General features: G+C 37.3%; 1 protein-coding gene across 1 annotated transcript in view; it reads right to left on the reverse strand.

Moving 5' to 3' along the window:
• The window catches only part of SLIT3 (slit guidance ligand 3), a 522803-nt gene that overhangs the window by 485141 nt on the left and 16893 nt on the right, over nucleotides 1–20769 (reverse strand). Inside the window, exons 3-4 of the mRNA XM_082771405.1 lie at nucleotides 9338–9409; nucleotides 6077–6148 (exon numbers count right to left, since the gene is read on the reverse strand). Of these exons, the coding sequence (XP_082627531.1) occupies nucleotides 6077–6148; nucleotides 9338–9409 (144 nt within the window). The remainder of the gene's footprint in view (nucleotides 1–6076; nucleotides 6149–9337; nucleotides 9410–20769) is intronic.

Genomic DNA, 20769 nt, shown 5'->3' on the forward strand with positions numbered 1-20769 from the left:
CAGAAAAGAAAACCAAGGCACCTCACCTGCAGTTGCTCAAAGAACTTCATGGTGCCACATGAAGAGATAGCACATCGCTGATGAACTTGCATGCAGCCTCGATGGCTGTGCCAAGGGCATCCAAGAATATGACCAACAACATCCTCTCAGATACTGGTACCCCAAGCATTCTATCTAATCACTTTGGACTGTTCACAGTGTCAACTGTCAGAATGACACTCTTTTAAAAGGCAGTTACAGACTTCTCTTGAAAACATGAGGTAAAAGTGATTGCTTTTTCAGATGTCAGTTACAAGATTCCTTTTTTTCCTTTCCCAAACCAGAATTATTTTTTTTTTTTTCAAAGCGCATGGACCAAATCATGATCAAACATCAAAAACTATTTCTTGAACCTGCAGTCAGGAGCCAATGCAGCCAAGGAGCTACACATTACTAGCTCCTAAATGCAGGCAACACAAAACTTAAGTACTAGATATTCTTCAGGAGAACAGGAACATATTTGAAGATAACAGAAACTGAATTTCATTTTTGTATTCTTCGCTGGCTCCATCAAGCAGTGGTTAAGCTTGCAACTGGTCTCAGAAACTGATTTCTGCCATTTACTAAAGATTACTTTACTGATACACAGCCTGTGGCCTGGGATTAAACAATATAGTTTCATTTCACCCAATTGATGATGCATTGTTGCAGCAGCAGTTCTGCCCAGTGTGACAGATTAGATCAGGTTTTGACACTTGCTGCATGCACTCCCTCACAAAACAGGGGGAAGCTACCATCTTAGGCATTATATATGCATGACAAGAACAAAAATCCATTCCTCCCAAATACAAAGACCTTAAGTTCCAGATGGCTCTACTAGCCTCAATTTACCATTCACACCCACCCCTGAGGGGAAAGGCCCAGATGAAGGGCTGTCCTGGGAGCAGGATATAGACAGAAGGGCTCGCTCCTGAAGCACCACAAGCTCCTGAGGAGTTCGCTAGTGAGCCAGGTACTACTCCAACTTAGGCACAGCAGTTTGAGAAGGAAGAGGGAAGTATGCAAGTAATAAAATTGATGAAATACCATACTGCAGTGCTAAGTTTATTTGAGTGTCTTTATTCTCCTGCATTTCAAAATGAGCATTTTATGATCACTGATCTCAAACTAGATATTATCCATAATGCCATATGAAAACGGAGACATTAAACAACAAAGCTTCATTCTGAAAGGTTACATTCAAACTGTCTTCCATATTTGCAAATCCATATGGCTTCATAAATGAAATAAGTGTAGCACACGCAGTTCCAGAAATACCTCTAAACTGCACACACTGCAAACCCTGTATAAACACTATGGATTTGTCCACACTGCCAAAGATTCTCAATAAGCTTTTGTTTACAACAGCGGAGAACTGTCCAATGCTTTTATTGTTTTGCCCACTACTCTGAAGCACTTAGCAATCCTTCCACTTAGCCTGTTAATTATGGAAGATGCTTTTTGTATTACATGATTTATTTAAAGCCTGCTCAATCTCAATTTATGAAATCCAGATTGTGAAGCATGTCATAATTTCTTCTCCTTAGCATCCTTGGTACTAATGCAGATTTTACAGTACACTATGCCAAATAAATATACTTTAATACCTTAATCAAGCATTTAGGAAGCAGCTTACAAAGATCCAAAGCACAGTAGCATCTCTACAGTTAAGGGTCTGCCAATTTCTATTTGGACCTCTGTCTTAACGCATAGAAAACCAAAACCATACATGTATATGCTAGGGTTAAACTTTTGGATTTAAGAAAAGAAAAACTAATTATTTTTCTCAACTTTGAAAAGATATTTGATTTGGCCACGTTTATACATTCTCTCCCCCCACACACACCCCCCACCCTTCTTTAGACAACAAAAACACATTTTGAGTGTTTTCAGATGTTGAAAGCCTTTATGCTAGCTAAAGACGCTAATTTAACTAGAAAGAACCAGCCACCAGCCAAAGTCCAGCCTTTTGAAGATAATACAGCTACATGACAATTTCTGGCAGTTGGACGTGGAAAAGTCAGAATCAGCTGGTGTCTTATATCCTGCCTCATTTTTCACATAAATGTGCGACATCTGGCTCTGGAAGAAATTTCAGTTCATCTTTTCAGTCCACTAGTATGCATCTTTACTCTTGATCTTCTTTGTATACGAAATTTTGTAATAATTTTATCTTGAAATCCTACATCATGTTAACAGCAAAGCATAGAGCTGAATTGTCAAAATTCAATATAAATTTGTGTATAATGCACTGTCCATGTGTGTATAGACACATGCTCACTACTTTAAAACACAAAAACAGAAAGAAAAATTCAAGTCAGAACTTTAACAGTTAACTTTTAGAACAGAAATGCAGAATGGAACTAGAAAAAAGAATTAATTCCTGAAACCTTCCCTACAACAACAGACACAGGTGTTGCTCTAAAACTGTCTACTGGCAAGGAAGGCACACTCAAGATCTACAGCTGGCACTTCCAATTTTGAACAACTTATCTCCATCATTTAAATGCTTATTGAACATATGCAAAGTATATCAGTCAATATTAGTTAGTAGTATTTCTTGTAAAGTAGCACTTTGGAGCCAAAGAAAAGCTGATAGCTAGAAAAGCAACTAACAAGTCTGGGAGGAGGCATCCTGAAATCATTCTAGCACCTCAGACATGCAGGCTTACATTGGCACATAGGATCTACAAGCTTTAGAGTTTCTCTGCATCGGCATTACACTGCAGAAGAACAGCTTGACATTTGACAACAGCACATCAAGTAGAAGGTAGTAGAAGCTGTATGGACCAATTAAACATTAATATTTCATCCCAACTGATCAACTTTTTGTGGTCAGCTACTTCACTACTTATCTGTGGGTTTTGGAGTAAAATCATAGACACTTCTTTGAATAAAGCATTCCTGGTTTCCCACTGCATTGATACCATTGGATATTCTCAAGAACCCTGAATTTTAGGACTAAACCGAAAAACATACACACAGACAAAATAAATAAATAAATAAATAAAACAATTATTATAAGAAAAGAAATGGTTAAAATCCCATGTATTACTCAGCTTTATCTAGTAAAGCTAAGAAAAAACATGTCAAAGAATGAAGTGGCACACCTTCTACTCATCACTTTATTTCTCAATTTCGCATTTTCTGTCCTTTTGTCATACCCTGCATTATGTGCTTCCTTCAACTGATATTGACAGACTTTATTAAGCTTTTGACAATACCTTGACCTTTATTTAAATAACGTCTTTAAGATGCTCCATTGGTATTGTAAGCATTAATGTCCCATAAAGAAACAAAAATAAAAAATAATTTAAAAAACAGTTGTAAACAGTAAAATCCCAATAACTGGAGAGACATCATTATGGTGTTTTTGGGAGCAATAGCAAACAGCTGTAGAGACATTTTATACAAAATTTACTTACTGTTATGCAGGACAGTACCAAAAAACACATTTCACAATGAAAATTCTGCTAATTCACTTAGATAATATTGATGAGTTTGTTTTGACGTCCACACAAGTGAGACTACAGTAAGCTAAAATAGTATTTACATAAGGTTATGGTCCATGCCCTTTGAAGGATTACTGTGTGGGAGTGGAAGAATAATATACTTTCACTGTTATTTTGAATAAAAGTAATATATATATATATACATGTGTGTGTGTATATATATATATTATATATATATATATATATATGTGCCAAATATATATATATGGCACATATATATATATATGTGCCAAAAAGAGAAATTACTCCTGTTTTTTAAAGTCTGGCCCAATACAGCTGCTTTGTTTTAAAAAAAACTTAGTGATTACTTTTGCATCCACTTCAACAGATCAAAAACGAATGTTATTCCAAAATTGAAGCAATATATGCAATTTTTATTTGTTATTTGAAAGAAATTAAATGGAAAAATGCCAGTTTTTTATTCAACCATCATACTTTCTTCATTAATGTTTTGTAATGTTTGACAATACTTAATAAAATAGCTTTAATATTACCTAAAATGTTGCAATTTAGCTGTTATAAGTTATGCCAAACTTTCCACAGTTCATTCTCCAAAGCCTACTGACTCATAGCAAAAAAAAAAAAAAAAAAAAAAAAGGAAAGAAAGAAAAAAACAGATTTATAGTTATGTCCTAAAAATGATTTAAGCTAAAATACCAAAAAGTTGTATGTTTTCAGCCCTCCCTTTCATACAACATTCATTTAGGAAATATTTTAATGACAGGCAATCCAAAAAGAGAAGCAGAAATGCTGTATGTTTAACTGGCCAAGTTAAGAGTTTGCACAGGAAAAAAAGAGGAAAAAAAAAAGAGAGAGAGAGAGAGAGACTTTCAAACATCACATACTTGAGCAGATGCTATTAAAGGTATCATATTTCCTAACTTCTGGTTTCACAAGATACATTATGCTCATTTGCTAACAGAGAAGGCTCTACAGAAAAGCAACACATTAAGAGAAGTCTTGAGTGTTCATAATTTCTGGTTACAGATAGCTAGTTTGTCTCACAGATATTTTTCAAAACATATTTTTTAGTTTCACTAAATCTATCTTTATCTAAGATGACCTAAATCTGAAAAAAAAAAATTAAAAAAAATGTTTTCTACAGCATCACAAAATGCTTAATTTGGGAAAACTACAACATGAGTTTTGTTTTATTGTTCCCAAGAACTGTGAAATAAGTCAGCCATGGCATAACTCTAGACCTGAAAGTGCCTTCTAAATGGAATATAGGTATCAGAAACTGGATGAGTAACTTATAATCAGAATTTAAAACTCAGCCCCCTTATTGTATAAAGTGAGCTTTTTAATTTAAGAAAAAAAAAAAAAAAAAAAGAATCCTGAATTTTAAAGATATTTTAAAAATGATCTTTACCATTTTAAAAGCCATTTACCATTTTAAACCATTTTAAAAGATCAGAACACTAGTTGATTAACAACTTAAATGCAAGCTTAATCTTGAGATCATCTGAAACAGTTTTAGTATAACATATGCTCCATACCCCAAAGTTGTCTTGCACAATTGTTAATGGGAACTTCACTCTTAAAAGCTACTTTGGGAAAAAAAAAAAAAAAAAGTTTAAAAATGCCAAGTTCTACAATAAATGCCTTGCAGATAATCAAGCATAAAAACAAATCTGGTTCTCTGTTTTAACAAAAAAGCATTCCAAACCAGCATGTGATTTCTTTCTAGTCACCTAACAAAGAGTAATTCCCCAAAGTATTTCAGCATTACAGAAACATTGTTCAGCTCTCACTATAAGCTGGCAAAATTAACCTAGCTTCATGACAATGCTGAACATTATACTCCGACAAAGAGTAGCAATTTGATATAGCATTACTTTTGCTGATATTACTGATATTAATGATTGCACTCTTACAAGACTAGTAGTTTTCTATGAGTTGGATTTTGCATTAAGAGAGCTTTTATATTCACTAGTGTTTACTTTTGATTGCTATCAAAAGTAGAAGATATCTACACTCTAATTTTCTCAGTCTAGTATGATATCCTGGAACCTACTGGTATCAGTGGCATTGTGCAACTTGAAATTAAATCAAGATAATAAAAAAATTAAGTTCAAAGTCAATTCTACAAATACTCTGGTTCTTAAACCTTGAGGACAATTGTAACTTTCATTCGTGATGATTTTTATATTTTAATTAACTGTACAAATAATCATTATTATGAACAAACTTTTCTTCACCTATATATCAGTTATAAAAGTCGCTCAAATAATCTTAACAACGCTATTAAAATAACATTCTAGTATCAATGATGGTTCTGTTTTCTTGGTGAGCAGTTGCACATTTTATTTCAAGCATGAGCTATGATTCAATATAAAGCCAACTGTGTTTAAGAGCATTTTCAAATTCAGGTAAGTACCCCCTCCCTTTTTCTTTTTTTTTTTTTTCCTTTTTTTTTTTTTTTTTTGCTTTTGACTTTTTTTTTTTTAAGCAAGTCCAGTTTTTCATCATTAAATATAATAATCATTTAAAGCGAGGTAAAAAACATGGCATTTTTGTTTAAGTATTTAAATTGAGATACTTACAGTCGCTCGAGTTGCTTTAAATCTTGAAATGCTCCACGTTCTATCACACTGATCTGATTTTCTTCCAAGTGTCTGCAATTCCAGAAACACAAGTAAATTTTAAGACAAAAGAATAAAAGTTTTCTCACTTCACACATATGTTATAAAGGTGGTTTTAATGGATGCAATAGTAAAACTTTTAATTAGAGATTGTGAAAATTCTAGACCGAAAAGCACTCTCTTGGTCACTAACAGCAAGCTAATTAAAAATTGCCTCCTGACTCCCAGATTTGATACGCATTTTGTTCAAAAACTTTTGTAACCACAATGCTCAGAAAGATGTTGGTTTAGGGACTGATTGTTACATCCTCAGTCCCCTACTCTTGGCTTTTGTAATTGAGGAGAAATGACTGACTACCTGTAGGTAGTCAATAGCAGAAAAATCAACGTAAATATTTTTTGTCCAGTCTTTATGTTCTGCCAAGACTTCAGGTCTGCTTTAGAGTAAACCACTTGTAAACAAACCAAAGCAGTTCAGCCTCACCAGAAATACAGCCGTACCAGCTACGTGTGACAGCTGTATACAGTCCCATTGTACAACAGGTGTAATAATGTAACAGAAAGCTCCCAGGCTCCCACTGTGTGGAAATCTGCTTTTCTTCACCCTCTAAGGCTGAGGCAAGGATAAGTAATAAACAATGGCGACTGACTTCTCTTTGATTTACACTGTGGAGGAAATGACTACTCATTCACACAGCAGAAGTGCTCTTCGTAAGTAAAAGGGCACAGATACACCAATATTTCCATTTAAGCCAACTTTTTTCTCTCTCAGTGCTGCCTTCCAGCACACACCCATTCTCTACTTCTGTGAGAGCACTCAGATAACAGAATGGACTAAATCTCTTAGCCTTCTGAATATTTTCATAGAATCATAGAATATCCTGAGTTGGAAGGGACCCTTAAGGATCATCAAGTCCAACTCTTGACACCGCACAGGTCTACCCAAAAGTTCAGACCATGTGCCTAAGTTCACAGTCCAATCTCTTCTTAAATTCAGACAGGCTCGGTGCAGTGACCACTTTTAGGTGGTTTTAGCTAAAAACACATAAATAACAATATACAATAAGTCTGGTTTGAGTGATGACTAGTGAAAAAGCACTCCTCTCCAGCAGCCACTCCTCTGCATCCAATCCTATGAGGATTCTCAGAGTCATTCAACTGGATTGCAGTTGTGAGGACAGACAGCAAGAATCTACAACTACGAAAACCAAAAAATAAAAATGAAAAAACATGCAAACATACTGTGTTCCTCAAAGTAAGAGAGGGAAAAATATGCAGTTATAAGGTATGAAAGAACAAAGTATGCAATGGAGTACTTTGCATTTATGTTGTCAGTTTGAGATGGGAAGCTTTTTTCAGTTGGACCACTGTGCCAGCATCTAGTTCATTCATCATATAAATAGTTCTCCTCACTGTGATGTCTGAAGACAAGACCAGACCACCTGTTTGGGAGCTCTGGGACAGGTCACACATTTCTGCTCTTCCCACTACCCCCCCATCACATATGGGGGGAAAATAGGGAGGGGAAAAAGGAGGGGTGAGTAATGTAGAATAGCCAGAGTTACTAGGGGACCATAGAGAAAGTTCAGAAAAATTATTAAAAATCTGAAGGATTTACAGAGACCAGATGTTAAGCTGCACAAACTGCAAGGAGAAAAACAAACAAACAAAACAAAACAAAAAACACCCACATACATGTTCCAGATACAACGGGAACATGGAAAAGGAAAATACATTGACAATGATCAAAAATATTTCTGCAAACAAATGCTGAAACGGCACATCTTAGGTTTCAGGTAGTCTTCATATATCACAAGACAAAAACAATACAAATACAGATTTTCTTATAGGCAAGTTCTGCTTTTATTCCTAATGACCTGTGTGGCAAACACCGGACACCATTCATAATGGTTGAACATGCTACATAAATCTGAAATGAGCACAGAGCAAAAAATTCAAATAACTGAAGTTGCATATTTCGCTTCTTGTTAAGGACATCCAGGGTAAATGACTGCAGTGACATTAGGCAATGGCTGACAGTAAAGATAGTAGAAAAAAACACTACCAAACCAACTACCGACAATAATGATAGTACTTCTAAACAGAATTATAATACAGACTTCTAAAATGGTATTGGCAGCTGGGATTGGAGCCAAAGAAATCTAAATGATTCCACTGATAGAGGTGAGGGAAATGTTATGAAAAAGAGGAATCTTCCAATAGATTAGAATGATGCAAGACCAGAAGATTAGAATAAAAGGTTAGAAATGCTTTCTTGGTTCAAAAGTGCTTAGGTAGCAGCAGAAAAGACTTGTCTTATCCCTGACAGGATTCAGGGAATTTATTAATTGAATTTTCACTAAATTAATGTAACAATTCATCATTACAGTTTTAAGGACTTATTTTACAAAAAGATACTTAAAGGAAAATACTAGCTGCAGAAGGCAATCTCAAGAAACATAAATAGAAATTTTCAGGGAGTGCAGACAGATTTGTGTCTTGATCTTCTGATAGCTATTTCAGTAAAGGGGTCAATAGAACAATAAAACCAACCTGACTCACAGTGCTGGAACTAACTCAAGATTAGGTTTTTGCCTTGATTACTACAACCTGGAATTTGCAACAGTTTAGTAAAATACTTCCAGTGCACTAGATAACAACTGCACAGAATGTAGTCACTACTAGGTAAGGGGCAATATGTAGATTCATGTTTTTGCCTTTTGATTTTCAAGGCCTATTTAGAAGCACACTTGAGCTCTTGAATGATAATTCTAGAACAAGAGACAGGACTACCTAGTTTTTTTGCATTTGTTACTTCATACTGGACTAAAAGAATTCATGGGTTTCCTCATGTACAACTTTTACAGCTATCAAATATTTTATGCTTAATCTTCTGCGAAAGCACTATTAAAGTCAACAAAATCTGCAAGTCCTACTTGCTGGTGTTCCAATACAATTTATTCATACATAAGTGGTAAGAATTTTAGTCCACTTCACAGTACTTGTTAAAAGCTAGTAAGAAACACAATTAAACAGCTCTGAAATGGCATTTGGACTTCAACGTGGAACTAAATTTTTTTTCACATCACAAACTGTTCCAGTTGCCTGGTTTAAAATACCACTAACTGAATAATGTACAGAAATTACTAACATATGATCATCCTTAGTACTAGCAACCCAAAATAGTCTTTTCAAGAAAGTTAAGTTTTCTGTTATACTCACAAGACACGGAGATTCTTCAGCCCTGCGAAGTCCATCTTTGTGATTCTTGTGATATTATTTTTTTCTAGATCACTGGAGGGGGAAAAAAACAAACACAACATTCAGACACAGTAACCAACATCCAAATTCTGTTAGGAGAAATTATCTCCATCAGTGCACCATCTATCAGCTGTTCAAATTGTACAAACTCATGCTTCCATTATGATCTGATGATAAGTATATGATCTGCTCATCATCTACTTATTCCTCAAGACTACAATCTTTTAAGAGGCTAAAATTCAAGACCCAATCTGTACAACACAGCTGAAATGCAGCACTCTGCCCTAAAAATTAAAATTGGGCTCTGGAGTTGTACTAAGCCTGCTTGAGTCTAGCCTGCTGCAGAAGCTGCTGTAGAGCCTGAGCACAGAACTACCAGCTTTGGTTAGTGGAGGCGTGGTGTCACCCAAATGACTGGAAGATTTGCCAAGTTTTAGAATAGCTCCCTGCCAAACGCAGCATTAGGCAGCTCTTCACCTCATTTTTTTGGAAATGCTGGTTATCAGAAGATAACCAGTGAAATGTTATCACTGTTTGAAAAAGCGTTAATCACACTGACCTGTTTCCTATGTTAATCAGAACTTGCCAATTTGTGTCTTCTGTCTTTACTTGAACTTTCAATTTTATGACACACATGCTATGCGACAACACATTTTCCTCATGTAGTCACTTAACCAAGTACTACCTCCTGCACTGTTTCAATGTGTGCTAATTTATGCTCTAGATTCCAAATTAATAAGTAACCGGTATTTTTTCCGCAACAGGAAAAACCATTGTAAGCAGACCTTGAGCTGTCTGCTTTTCTTTGGAGTGAGCACACCCAAAATACAAAAGAATTTCACACTTAAACTTGTATCTTGATAGACTAAATATCCAAATAAAATAGTGTTTGCTTCTAAGACAAATTCTACTTAAATCAAAATTGAATCAAAGTGAAGATAAAGGAATTCATAAATCAATCCTTCTTGCAAGATTAGTTCTGTGCTTAAGGCTAAGTCTCACTACACTATCAGCCATTTTTTCTGACAATCATAACAACTGAGTCTAACTCCTCATTTCCCAATATAAAATCTTTCTGTCATTTCAGAGGACTGGTTAGGTGTCTTCTTTTTCTTCAAAACAGCACCTGCTGATATTGGTGCACTATATCATATGTTGTCTTGACTCTTGGATTTGCCTTGACCAGGAACCTACCCCCTTCTCCCACCCCCCAAAAAACAAACAAACAAACAAACAACAACAACAAAAAAACACTTTCAGTTGTTTTGCCTTTTTTTTTTTCCCCTGTACAGATTGAGTAAATCAATCTAGTGATAACCACCAGGGACAAGACAAACAGCTAGCCTTTTTTCCTCATATTCAACCATGCATATTTTAAAATAAGCAGTATTCAGCAAACTTAGAACTAAAACAGGTATACTTCTCCAGCGTAACAACACAAATTTATAGTCAGATTTTCCTAGATAAAAGAAGCCTTCTTTAAAAGTATTATTATTTTTTTTAATACTGGAGTATTTTTTTTCTTCTTCTGAGTCACATTTTATGCCTAGTAAAAAGCTGCTAAATATATTTTAAAAAGCAAGCATTTGGGTTAACACTTCTCAGGCCAATAAAGCACTGGGTAGCATTCTAAAGACCATGAGATGGTAAGCAATAACATTCCAACAAATTTTGTTGTCTAGTGCCACTGCATGAAAATAGTCTAAGATGAAAAACTAGTCATGGGGCTAGATGTTGATTTGTTAAAAGACAATGACGTCACAAGTTCACAACAGGAAGTAGGGACTTGTCTTAAGAAATTCAATTTTACCATAGTTCCTGCATTAATTTGCATTATTTTTCTTCTTGAATTTTAAATTTCTTACATTTAAATTTCTTCTTTTCAATTTCTAATAAGATTCAACAAGAAGGTAACTACTATTTTTAAGTACATTTCACAATCATCTCAAACCTCGACCATGAAATATTTTCTGAAACATAGGTAGATGTTCTTAAGTACTATTTCAAGTTATTAGTTCTGTAGGTACAAAAAAGAGTCCAAGGAAGGGGCAGAACTCAGAACTCCCATGAATGCCTCAACCGTCACCTTTGTATTCTGAAAGAGGCTGCCTAGATAGCTGTCCTTGGATGGCTTTTAAGTGCCTGACAAGTAGTACTACAGACAAAATAAGAAAGCTCTCAAAGTGTGGAGGAGAGCTAAATGATTTGCAATCTTTCATATACCCTCCTACAGGTACTAAAAAAAAAAAAAAAAAAAGGAAAAAAAATTCCTGCCTCCTGCCTGGCACAACTTCCAGTAATTTTCCAGCACACATACAATTCCATACAAGCCCTCCAACATGGCTGCTACCTAACCCAGTCCTCTTTCACCTCACATCAGACCCTATTAGTGGGATAGATGCAATACTAATAAGAAATATGTGAGTGTTCAAGAAAAAAATAATAAAATTATGTACCTTGAATCAATCTTTTTTTTTTTTTTTTTTTCCTCCACTGACATTAAGCATTAAGCCATTAAATGAAAGGTAATTGTCATGGTAACTAATGCCATTTTTTTCTGCTGTGAAACTCAAAGAAAAGGCAAGTTACAAATTTATAAATTTAAGCTCATTGAAAGGTACATTTTCAACATTCAGAGAAGAAACAGAACTGATTTCTTAGTATACCTACCATGTTTCCCAACTCCTCCTAACCATGAAAACAAAGTTTCTTCTAATATGAATGCTATCCTTCGTTTATCAAAAACTTAAATATTTAGATTAGCAGAGGTAATTGTACTTGTTTGTTAGAGAAAATAACGCCTCATATTTGTAAACATACATGATTGTTTTCCTCATGTTTTCCCTAAATCTCAGATGCAAACCAATGTGGGTATGGGGAGAATCCCTATATTTTAACTGCAAGAAAAAAATAAAAGAAACATTACCTTTGACAGACCTAGGTTGATCATATTTAAGAAAATACCTGTTTTGGGGAGGGGGAAAAAAAAAAAAAAAAAAAAAAAAACACAATTACAGGACACTTTCACTGTATGTAAGAACCACTGAATCACTCTTTTCATGGGTAATACCTTTCAGTCACTGCCTACATTTTTCAGATTTTCCAGCTTGATTTCCTCTGGGCTCCCAGCTCAATTCCTCTACCCTGGTGCATCATTAACTACTCACTGGTGCACCAGGGTGACCTGACAACAAAAATCACTGAGAAGAATCAACTCTGGAGTAAGCAACACATAAATAGCTTCATGGTTTATTTGCATGTTGTTTCCCCTCTGCTTTTTATGTCATTCCCTCAGAAATTTTTCCTTGCCTGTGTCTCGGAAACATTCTACCAAAACACAGCATGCAGCTGCTCAGAATTCTCCAATTGCCAGCTAAGAGGTACACACATCAACAAGGTCAGCGACCCACTTTTTTGCCTATTTTGGTAAGCCTCATTTCTCAGCATAGCACATTTACTCAGCCTGAACACCTGTACGCAGAGTGTCATTCCTGTCACACATACAAAGCAGTTTTTTCCCCTTCAAGTCTGAGCCTGATACCCCACAAGAGATCCATCCCTCTCTTTTTTCAGCCCCAAGAGCACTCCTGCTACTCAGCATGCTCCTCCCAGTGAGTTCTGCACCCCTCTATGCTGAGAAAGACTTTCTTAAATATTCTTTGATCAATATAGATATATTGAGATTACTGTTTATTCCACTCCTTCAGACTGACACAGCCTATACCATACACATAAAAACAACCGTTCCATTAAAGCCTTCTGAACATCAGCAGCTAAGATATAGTATCCGTTTCTGTAAGTAAAGTTACTTGGACAATTCTCTAATTTTAACAGAATGCTTCTTCATTAAGTTCACTTTCCTTAAGCCAATTTGGATTTTATTGATAACTGCCTCCTCTGCTTTAAAAAGCTGTATTTGCCATCTGAGCATTTACCTGTTCCAGTAAGCTCTCCCTCGAGGCTTGTCCGCCATTTGAGGAAAAACAGGCTAAAGCCCTGATGTACTACTATGTAACACTTCCTCCTCCTGTTCAGAGTAGGTCTAGCACTGCTGAGGAAAAAAAAAAAAAAAAAAAAAAAAAAAAAAGACCATTGCCACAAGTTACTGTATTAGTCAATTAAACTTTGTTACTATGAAGTTATTGAACTATTGCAGACTTCAGTGGTTTACAGCTGGTATTTGTGGGCAACTTAATATTTTATATTTCCTTTATAAAAGTTTGCCAGCTGATTATGAGACCACTAGTGGGTTTCAACTACAAAAAGCTAAACCTTAACATCTAGCCTTGGTTGACTTTCAAATACACCATGGTTGATAGGAATTGTTGGAAGCAAACACACAACCAGCTTTGAAAAGAAATGGTTTGGATCAAAGACATGGAAAAAAATTATAATGCAAAGGTGAATTTGATTTATATTTAGCTTAAACAAGTACCTATCTGCAGATACATTCATTCTAAATTAAATGCTTATTGTGCAAAATTCCTAAATTTTGAATATTCTGTGGGGCCAAGTGGATCTTAGATCTTACTCAAAATCTCGATCTTGCCCCATGCATATACCAGCCCAGCTGCAACTCTTTGTCATTTCACATTCATATAATATCGTTCCAAACAAATCTAAGAAAACACCATTATGAAAGATAGATCTCTTCTGGTCTGGCATCAGATCAGTTGACGGCACTCATTAAAATGAAAAGAGCCTGGAGCTTTTGATATTAAGTCTCTGTTGTCAAACTATTTTTCTTTTTAGCATAAAGTATGCTAAAGACAATGCAGGTGTAGTGGCAGCTTTAAGAAAACAGATATGGAAGCAATTATTTCAGTGGGAGTAGAAATATGAATTGGACTAGAATTGTACAAGGCTTCACTTACTGAAAGTGAGTTCAGACTGAACTATTAAAGGAAGCCTTACTCATAAACATGTCCTGCTATGTTCTAATAACAATTTAATTCAATACATATTTTGTAGATGATGACGACTAAGTTACACAATGTATATACTTATTACAAACAGGGACGTTTGGAGCAACTGGAGCACATCCCTCTACATAGCAGGAATTCCTCTGAATTGCTTCATCTTTCATTCTTCTCTCAAGACAATCTGATGAATTTAGCCAGACATTTAAATATTTTCAGGAGTCTCCAAAACTCTCTGGAGCGTGCCATTATGTGGCTTCCAACAGCACTAGAAGTGCTAGATAGACTTCCTCTTGATACATCACTTCAATTTCCATTGACAATTATTCTTCTGAGCCACCCAACACTTCCAAAATGCCTAGACGTTTGTCTTCCCAACACCTACCCTTGACCTTATACATACAAAATCCTTATATACACAAGGATGCAAAAATTCAATAAACACTTGCATATTTTAGCAAGTTCCTATTACTCAACTGTCAATTTGCTTCTTGATTTTAGTCTCTGAAGTAATCCAAAATTTCATCTCTCATCATAGTTGTGTATCTTGAATATATCCAGGTGAATCCCCAACTTAATTCCTTCTCGTTTCTTCCTAGACTATGTTTATGTAGCATGTATATATATATATATATATATAATTATTATTTTTAATTAAATTGTTGATTTTGAAGCTAGTTCTGGTTGCTGACCTATGCCTTCTAGGTACACAGAATAAAAAACAGAGATCCCAATGCCAAAATCAAGTCTTATTAAATGGTAAGAAATGGTTAGTTCTCAGTGCAACTTGTAACCTTTTTTTTTTATTGTTGTTCTTGTTGTTTTTCTCTTCTTTTTATTAAGCCTGTGAGCTACAGCTATGGGCACTGTACAAGTTCACAGGTGTGGCAAGGTTTTGGTAGCAGTGGGGCCACAGGGGTAGCTTCTGCAAGAATTCAGAGATAAAAAAATATAACAAAAAAATGTTTTTATAAATACATCAACACAAAAAGGAGGACTAAGGAGAATCTCCATCCTTTACTGGATGCGGAGGGAAACTTAGTTACAAGAGATGAGGAAAAGGCGGAGGTGCTCAATGCCTTCTTTGCCTCAGTCTTTAGCGGCAATACCGGTTGTTCTCTGGATACCCAGTACCCCGAGCTGGTGGAAGGGGATGGGGAGCAGGATGTGGCCCTCACTATCCACGAAGAACTGGTTGGTGACCTGGTACGGCACTTGGATGTGCACAAGTCGATGGGGCCGGATGGGATCCACCCAAGGGTACTGAGAGAACTGGCAGAGGAGCTGGCCAAGCCACTGTCCATCATTTATCAGCAGTCCTGGCTATCGGGGGAGGTCCCAGTTGACTGGAGGCTAGCAAATGTGACGCCCATCTACAAGAAGGGCCGGAGGGCAGACCCAGGAAACTACAGGCCTGTCAGTTTGACCTCAGTGCCAGGGAAGCTCATGGAGCAGACCCTCTTGAGAGTCATCACGCAGCACTTGCAGGGCAAGCAGGCAATCAGGCCCAGTCAGCATGGGTTTATGAAAGGCAGGTCCTGCTTGACGAACCTGATCTCCTTCTATGACAAAGTGATGCACTTGGTGGATGAGGGAAAGGCTGTGGATGTGGTCTACTTTGACTTCAGCAAGGCTTTTGACACCATCTCCCACAGCATTCTCCTCAAGAAACTGGCTGCTCTTGGCTTGGACTGGCGCACGCTTCGTTGGGTTAGAAACTGGCTGGATAGCCGGGCCCAAAGAGTCGTGGTAAATGGAGTAAAGTCCAGCTGGAGGCTGGTCACTAGTGGTGTCTCCCAGGGCTCGGTGCTGGGGCCGGTCCTCTTTAATATCTTCATCGATGATCTGGACGAGGGCATCGAGTGCACCCTCAGTAAGTTCGCAGATGACACCAAGTTAGGTGCATGTGTCGATCTGCTCGAGGGTAGGAAAGCTCTGCAGGAGGATCTGGATAGGCTGCACCGATGGGCTGAGGTCAACTGCATGAAGTTCAACAAGGCCAAGTGCCGGGTCCTGCACCTGGGGTACAATAACCCCAAGCACAGCTACAGGCTGGGAGAGGAGTGGTTGGAGAGCTGCCTGGCAGAGAAGGACCTGGGAGTGATGGTGGATAGTCGGCTGGATATGAGCCAGCAGTGTGCTCAGGTGGCCAAGAAGGCCAACGGCATCTTGGCTTGTATCAGGAACAGTGTGACCAGCAGGGCTAGGGAGGTGATCGTCCCCCTGTACTCGGCTCTGGTGAGGCCACACCTCGAGTACTGTGTTCAGTTTTGGGCCTCTCGCTACAAGAAGGACATGGAGGTGCTTGAGCGGGTGCAGAGAAGGGCGACGAAGCTGGTGAGGGTCTGGAGAACAAGTCCTATGAGGAGCAGCTGAGGGAGCTGGGCTTGTTCAGCCTGGAGAAGAGGAGGCTCAGGGGCGACCTTATCGCTCTCTACAGGTACCTCAAGGGAGGCTGTAGCGAGGTAGGGGTTGGTCTGTTCTCCCACGTGCCTGGTGACAGGACGAGGGGGAATGGGCTAAAGTTGCACCAGGGGAGTTTTAGGTTAGATGTTAGGAAGAACTTCTTTACTGAAAGGGTTGTTAGGCATTGGAACAGGCTGCCCAGGGAAGTGGTGGAGTCACCATCCCTGGAGGTCTTTAAAAGATGTTTAGATGTAGAGCTTAGGAATATGGTTTAGTGGGAACTGCTAGCGTTAGGTCAGAGGTTGGACTCGATGATCTTGAGGTCTCTTCCAACCTAGAAATTCTGTGATATGTCCCACGTTAAATAAGGAATAAGGGCCCCACTCCTGACCAGAGCCAGGCCAATAAGTGATGTTGTTTGCACCTCTGTGAGAGAGTATTTAAGATAGGGAAAAAAAAAAAAAAAAAAAACACTTTGCTACACAGCAGCTGGGAGAGAGAGAGGAGTAAGAAACAGCCTTGCAGGTGCCAAGATCAGTGAAAAAGGAGGAGAGGTGCTCCAGGCGCTGGAGAAGAAGTCCCGTGTGGCCTGTGGTGAGTACCATGGTGAAGCAGGCTGTCCCCCTGTAGCCCATGGGGTACCACGGTGGAGCAGGTGGACCTGCACTGACAGAGGCTGCAGCCAGGGAGTGAGAGCTGCCGTGGCGGAACTCGGCTGTCCAACCAAGTAAAACTACCACAACAGGTACATGAAAGCCTCTTGACCTGATGGTCTTGCTGCAAGTGGAACATTTGCTTTAAGACTAGCTTCTACTCAAAGAATTTTTCTAAGGTACTATTTCTTCTGATATAGAAAACAACCAGTTGCCAGGCCTAATCCTGTTCACTCTTGGTCAGAAAAGAAGTTGCTTAAAATTTAATTATCTTTCCAGAAGAAAACCAATTATTTCATTTGGTGAAAGCTATTCATTGTCCATAAAGTTACCAGCACAACAGAGTTATCCTCTCTTTCAGAGAACTCTGAGGTACCAGACTGGCAAACACAGTGATATTCTTAACAACAAAACTGAAGATCATCTCTGATATTAGATAACTTCACGTCAATACCTGATTTTGCATCTTAGTGTTAAATACTACAAGTCCTATATGGGAATTTTTTTGAAAAATATTTATTAATCCATTTGCCTTTAACCTGGGAAGATTTGGCATAAAATAAAAATACACAACAAAGTGAAAATAACTTGCTATCCAAAGAGAAGGGAAGCTAGAGCAACAGCTGCAACTTCATTCAAGCCCTCAGATGTTTTCCTGTTTATATTAATAAAGAATTCAATAAAAGCAGTAGAGATACTGCATACTGTATTTTAGAAAAATTGCCACACACTTCAGAAGACTGCTCTCAACCAAGTTACACAGCACTAGGATTCATTGCTATCCAGCTTCTTCAAATATAGGTAAGTAATTTCTACTCATAGAACCTCTAATCCAAAATCTAGTTCTGTTCCTGAAAAGTATTCAACGTGGCTTCCACATATCAGCTCAAATATATAGATACTTGTGTCATATTTGTGATACACAAATCACCAAGAAACCCAATACTCTCAAAAAAAAAAAAAAAGTCATTAAACCAATTCTCCATGTGATCCAAAAAGCATTAAATGAATTTTCCTAAGAACCAGAAAGGAAAGGAGTTAACATGCCATCTAGCACTCACATCAAAACAAACTTCAACTAGAACATAATTCATGAACTTCTGGAACTTCTGTTAACAGAAGAAAAATAATTTATCTTTGAATTTAAGAGTGACACTATTAAGGGTATAGCCCATAGTCCTTATTATTTTTTTTCCATTTGTAACGTAGTCCAAGGGATGCACTTCAAATGGTAAATCAACTTGGCAATAAGATATTCAAAATGTGGAAAGTAAAATTCTAGTGATAACAATTCAATCCATATTCCTGAATCTCAAGAGTTACTGATATCTTACATTAGCCCAATACTTGCAAATAACTCAAGCATCACACAATCTATGGAAACAAGGCCTTCATTGTTTTGCCATTACATTGCTAAAGGAATTGGTCAATCCAAAACACCTGCTAGAATGACAGCTGAGTCATCCCTTGAAAATTTTCCTGTTTGATTTGTTTTCCCAACCCCCATTCACTTTGCAAGGTAACTGTGAACACAAACACACACCACCTGAAGTAGAGGAAACTTGCAGTTTCACAGGTAAGTTAACCATTCACTTGGATGCCTACTGCATTCTAGAAGCTTAAAACCAGGAGGAGTTCTTGATTATTATTTTTTTTATTATTATTATTATTTTTTAATCAAAGCTACCTGTGGGGTTGGAGGCAAAAGGCTCTTTAGTAAAGCCCTTCTCTCTCTGAGTACTTTCGTTCTTAATTTGGGAACACACTAGCACCATACACAATAAAAAGAGAAAAACTCTTTCCCATGTGTAGATGTATCCATTTCTTCTACATGTGTTTCTGGCTATCCTTTTCAGTCTTTACACACCCGTTATGATTTTTGTTTGTTTGTTTGTTTTGTTTTCACCCTAGTGTCCAGAATTCCTGCTATAGAGTTAATTTGTCTTTAATGCATATGGACTGCCACTAGCCTCTTAACCTTAAATGACTACAATTCCCTATGGAAAGCACTTGGCAATTTTCTCATGCCTTCAGTCCAAGAACTTCAAAGTTACTATGATAAACGACTCAATTATAACATTACCCTGAAGCCCTCTGGCAGCAAAATCTGCATATCTTCTGATTTAGCATATTTCCATCTCAACTTATGCAATGCAGGAAATAAAGACCTAGGACCAGATTTTATGAAATCTACAAAATCCATTAATTCCCAAAACACTTGGGCAAGTATGAACTTCACTTGTGAAGAGAAAGACAAAAAAAAAAAAAAAAAAAATCAAAATCCTATTCAGCTGCTATCTTTTCTTGTTGTTACTAAAGAGAAGATAATACAGTCCACTTCTATATAAATAGAATTAAGCTATTTTTTCTTCCTAAAACAGGAACAGTTCACTTCTTAAATGTGCATGAGAAAAATATTTATTGACTGACTTCTGGGAAGACTGATATATTCTCTAAATATTTCCCTCTACAATTAAGTTTAAAGGCGTTCTACACTTCTAAAATAAGCGTGATACACATACTTTTCATTTTACTTGAGAAACATCCTGCACAGTTGAAATAGCTAGAGATAGCTAGCTCTCTTGCTAGTTGTTTCCACTGTACAAATTCAAGAAGCATAAGAACTCCATTTTATGTCACCAACTCTTTCCTTCATATTTTTCGTACTCAAAGACATGAAGAACAAGGTCATGGGCAAGAGCCAGCACGGATTCTCAGAGCCATCTAAAACATGTTCAATTGCCTCATGTGACGAGATGACTAGCTCCACAAACTATGATTGAACAGAGGATGTTTTTACCTTGATTTCAGAGAGACTGCCACCCATACTCTTTTTTAGATCTAAATTGATCAGATAAATGAATAATAAACTGCATGTAAATTAGCTAGACCATTGGGGGCAAAAGGTTTTTAACAGCTGGTTCCTAGTAGTGTCCCTTTGAAATCAATAGTAGGGCCAATGTTGTTTAGTAATCTTTAATAAAGACGTTATGGGGAACAGAGTACATACAAGTTCACAGACAGCATCAAATAAAGGGGAGCAGTCAGGGCACTGAAAGACAGGCCTTCAATTCAGGTGTACAGGTCAGAAAGTTAGGCTGACAGAATCCTCATTAAGTTCATAAGGGGGAAAAAAGTCACATACATAGGAGGAAACAAGTCCCTGGTCCCTGCAACACTTAGAGGCTAGTCACTGACTGACCAGGGAACTGCTTTGCAAAAAATAAATAAATAAATAAATAAAGCATCTCAAAGTCTCAGTGGGCCACACAAGAGTATGCAGTGTGCCCTTGCAGCAATGAAGGCCACCCTACACCAGTCTGTCATAGTAAGATCATAGCCAGCAGGGTGAAATAGTTGACTAACCTCTTGTATTCAGGATTTATGGAAGTTAATCTGCCATACTGTATCCAGT

Source organism: Aythya marila, assembly GCF_965140915.1.
Source record: "Aythya marila genome assembly, chromosome: 14".
NCBI lineage: Eukaryota > Metazoa > Chordata > Aves > Anseriformes > Anatidae > Aythya > Aythya marila.